At 41.4% G+C, this 3,839-nt stretch overlaps 1 protein-coding gene across 1 annotated transcript; it reads right to left on the bottom strand.

The window, feature by feature from the left end:
* Positions 1 to 355: 355 nt before the first annotated feature.
* On the bottom strand, positions 356 to 3,453 carry six6b (SIX homeobox 6b). Its single transcript, XM_058379344.1, has 2 exons — positions 2,178 to 3,453; positions 356 to 1,110 (listed from the first exon to the last, which is right to left on the bottom strand). The coding sequence occupies exons 1-2, from the start codon at positions 2,747 to 2,749 to the stop codon at positions 954 to 956; spliced, it is 729 nt and encodes a 242-aa protein (XP_058235327.1). The 5' UTR covers positions 2,750 to 3,453; the 3' UTR covers positions 356 to 953.
* Positions 3,454 to 3,839: the final 386 nt, after the last annotated feature.

Raw genomic sequence — 3,839 nt, 5'->3', positions numbered from 1 at the left:
TCATCGTTTTAAACCCGTATCGTGAGGCGTTCAAGTCACATTAATTGGACTGTATGTGTGTGTGTTGCCTAATTTGAAATGCCTTGCAAATAATTAAGGCGACTGAAAAGACACGGTCGATTTCTATAAAATGGGGGTAAATTCAAGTGTTTACAATGTTTGTGATTACACATGAATGCTCCACCTACATTTTATCCAAACGAGTAAAAACAAACAAACGAAAAAAGCTAAATATATGGCTTTGCCTTATTTGTCTTATTTTAAGAGATGCAAGCAGCAGCAATAATAATAATAATAATAATAATAATAATAATAATAATAATAATAATAATAATAATAATAATAATAACCTGGAGTATTAATGACAATACGTCTTTGATCATCAAACATTTTATTAACTTAACGTCCTTAATTAAATCAAACATATGTCCACTATTCATCGCACTCTAAAAGCCCAACGATTTACACGAAAACAACCGGACTTGGAAAAAAAGCAAGCAAATCAACATTTCTATTAGAGCCACGAATTTTAATACGTAAACATCTTAGAAAAAATGTCGACTCAACATGAAGTCCTTCTGAAAGCAAACAAAAAAGGGTTGTTGTTTTGCCTTGTTCATATTTCTCCCACGTGTCCGATTTCGATTAATGTAATTTGAACACGGGCAGGAGGATCTCTCTCCCTCTCTCTCTATCTATTCCCGCGAGTCTCCTCGTGTATTCACACTTGGTTATGGAAAAAAATGATAAATACATTTTTTTTTAAAGATAGAGCATTCCGTTTATCTCTGGCTCTTTTGACAGCCATCCAATAACAACAAAAACATAGCCTTTAATACGTTAAGGCAGGCACCGATGTGCTTGTTTGTCTTGATGATTGTCTGTCTCCAATTCCTTCGTTAATGTGTTAATTTTTTGCGTGGTGCTCCCGCGGGGAGGCTCGTGCCGCGGCGTTAGATGTCACATTCGCTGTCACTCGACGTGATGGAGATGGCGGAAGCAGCAGCTTGGCTTGACAGGCCGGCTTCCGGGCTGGACGCGTTCCCGAGCCGATCCGCGGCGCCGTCCTCCGCCGTAACCGAGCCGTTAGTCAACACCTGCTGCTGTAACCTTTTCGGGGGAAACAATAAAGGTTTAGATGTGTGCCTACACGCGCGGGCATCTGTTAAAAAACAAACAAACAAAAAAACAGTGCATCCTGCAAGACGTGTTTCATTTTCTTCAGGGTCAATATGTTTAGTTTTGAGCATGTTTGTGTAAACACACGCTGATGCAGAATGATGTAAGACAACATAAACCGTCGAGCTAGCGGGATGCCCCGGAAGAGCTCCGTGTATCACAGCACGAGCCTCTGAGAAATTTCAGTAACACGAGCTATTTTATTTAACGTTTGCATGATTTTTTTTTAGTAGACCTATACAAAAGAATGTCGTGGTTTAATCATTTTAAAACGTTTATGGATTGAATTATGTTAAAAAAAACATTTGGAGTGTGGTGGAATTTTAAATACATATATATAATAAATATTTTTGCATTACTGCCTGCATTAAGCTACAAAAGATTGGGCAGCTGGGTTGATCTGGAACAAAGAGATCAAGCATAATGTAAAATAAAGCAAAACAAACGCGTAGCACCTCATTAGCATTAATCTCTATGTAACTGTCAAAAGCATAAATATACCACAGCTAGGCCGCAGTGAAATAACATTTTATTTAACTTCTATTTATTGAATATGATAATGAATAAGCTGTCTGCCATTATGGTGTTTCTGTTGCGGCCTTTTCATTTCTACTAAATACTGCAATAGGCCGATGTATTGGAAATATTAGAAAGCTGAACTTTCGTCATGCTATCATTTTTAAAAGCTTATTAAATAATATTTATTTTATTTTAAATAGCAATAACAATGTCTTTAGTTTATAACATCACAAGTCACACTGGATTTTATAGTATTTCAAGAGGGTGTAATTAATAATAATAATAATAATAATAATAATAATAATAGTAGTAGTAGTAGTAGTAGTAGTAGTAGTAGTTGTAGTAGTAGTACTAGTAGTAGGCAAACATCTCAGTTGTGTACATGGAGAGCTTAAGAGCTTAAACCATTTTAAGTCATGCCTAATATGTCTGCACAAAAGACATGTGCTTGTTTATTGATAGTTGATAGAAGAACACACCTGTTCTTTGCGGCTGCTGCTCTGTCCCTTTGTCTTCGGTTTTTAAACCAGTTGCCCACTTGAGTAGGAGTAAGTCCTGTGGCTTGTGCAAGCTCCCTCTTTTTGCTCGGGTTCGGATAAGGGTCCTGCAGATACCATTCTCGCAGCAAATGTCTGGTCCTTTCTTTGAAGCAGTGCGTCTTTTGTTCTCCGTCCCAAATAGTTTTGGGCAGTGGAAACTTCTTCCGCACCCTGTATTTGTCTACCGGCCCTAGCGGGCGGCCCCGGAGCTTTTCCGCCTCCCGGTAATGCGATTCAAGCCACAGAGCTTGCAGTTTCGAATGAGAGTCTTTGGTGAATTTGTGGTTCTCCAGGATGTGGTAAAGCTCGCGGAAGTTGCCAGTGTGGAAGGCCACGATGGCGCGCGCTCGCAGCACCGACTCGTTCCGGTTTAGTACCTCGCAGGCGGCGGGCGCCACAGGCAGAGACCACAGGAACCGACCGAGGCGCTCGATGTCGCCGCTTTCCTCCAGAGTCTCACACACCCCCGCTACTTGCTGGGGGCTGAAATTCAGCATTGGCAACTGAAACATGAAGGCTGCACTTTTTCCCCGCCTCGAGGTGCTCCGTCTTTCGTGCTCGCGAACACTTGTGTCGCGTTATGGTGCCTCTTCGTCTCACTCCCTCTCGAATGCAGACAGGCAGAAAAGCAATGGCGGAGAAAGGAGACAAGCCGTTAGATGATGCTGAGCAGAAATGGATGGTGCCACACTTGGCCGACTGTCTCAGCCTCGGAAGGCAATATGGAGAGCTGGAGTGAGCGAGAATATAGCGCAGGAGCGGCGATATTTTTGAGGAGGGGGAAAAGACGCTCTGTCCTTGTCTGATTTTCTATTGGACCTGGCAGATTGATTGCGTAGTTGCCATGAATTCCTGTCAATCACTGTCAAGCTGTGCCAATCACGTGGAATAGGGTGCAAATAGATTTCAGCACCTTTCAGCACCTTTCAGCATCTCCCAATGCGTTTCTGCATTCCTGGCCAATCTTTATTTTGTGTACATTTCTTCATTTAACTGCGTTGTGTTTCGGTGTAGCCTCTATAATGTTTAGCTAATAGCTTCTGGACAGAATATTGCAGAGAACTGTCTTCGGTATAAATCTTGTTTAATCCACGGAACAGCCTGTCTGTCAAAAGCAGATCTCAGCTGTCACACATGGTCTTTTTCATAGCGCGGCCCAATACACATGTGAGACGACAGAGAGACTGTTCCTTTTGCAGTTCACATCTGATACGTTTGTAGAAACCACGTCCAAAACCCACCGACCAGGTAGAAACTGCTAGAATAAAATGACATAGGATAAGAAACCAGTTCATCTTTCTGGTTTATGAACTGTACTAGCAAACGAGACGTAATGACGTCAGATTGACGATATGGAAGAACAAATCAAGGCTCAATTATGTATTAAATTAAAACGGACAGCTTAAAAGGTCGACAGTCAAGAGCAAATTCAATGGCCAGTCAGATTTAAAGCACACAGTGGTATACAGTTTGTATCGGTATATAGTGATAACCTAGGCCTAAAACGCCTGGGTATGCACTACAGGTAATTAACTTCAGCCGGTTTTGGTTTTGATTGTTGGGAAAATATCTGAATATCCAGATAGTCCTAGTTCACACGGT

Source organism: Hemibagrus wyckioides, linkage group LG25 (genome assembly GCF_019097595.1).
Source record: "Hemibagrus wyckioides isolate EC202008001 linkage group LG25, SWU_Hwy_1.0, whole genome shotgun sequence".
NCBI lineage: Eukaryota > Metazoa > Chordata > Actinopteri > Siluriformes > Bagridae > Hemibagrus > Hemibagrus wyckioides.
This window is presented reverse-complemented; position numbering and strand designations above follow the sequence as displayed.

Coding starts and splice junctions, on each gene's coding strand:
- six6b (XM_058379344.1), bottom strand. CDS start 2,749: ATGTTTCAGTTGCCAATGCTGAATTTCAGCCCCCAGCAAGTAGCGGGG. Junction 1,111..2,177: donor GCAGCAGCCGCAAAGAACAG/GTGTGTTCTTCT, acceptor TCCCCCGAAAAG/GTTACAGCAGCAGGTGTTGA.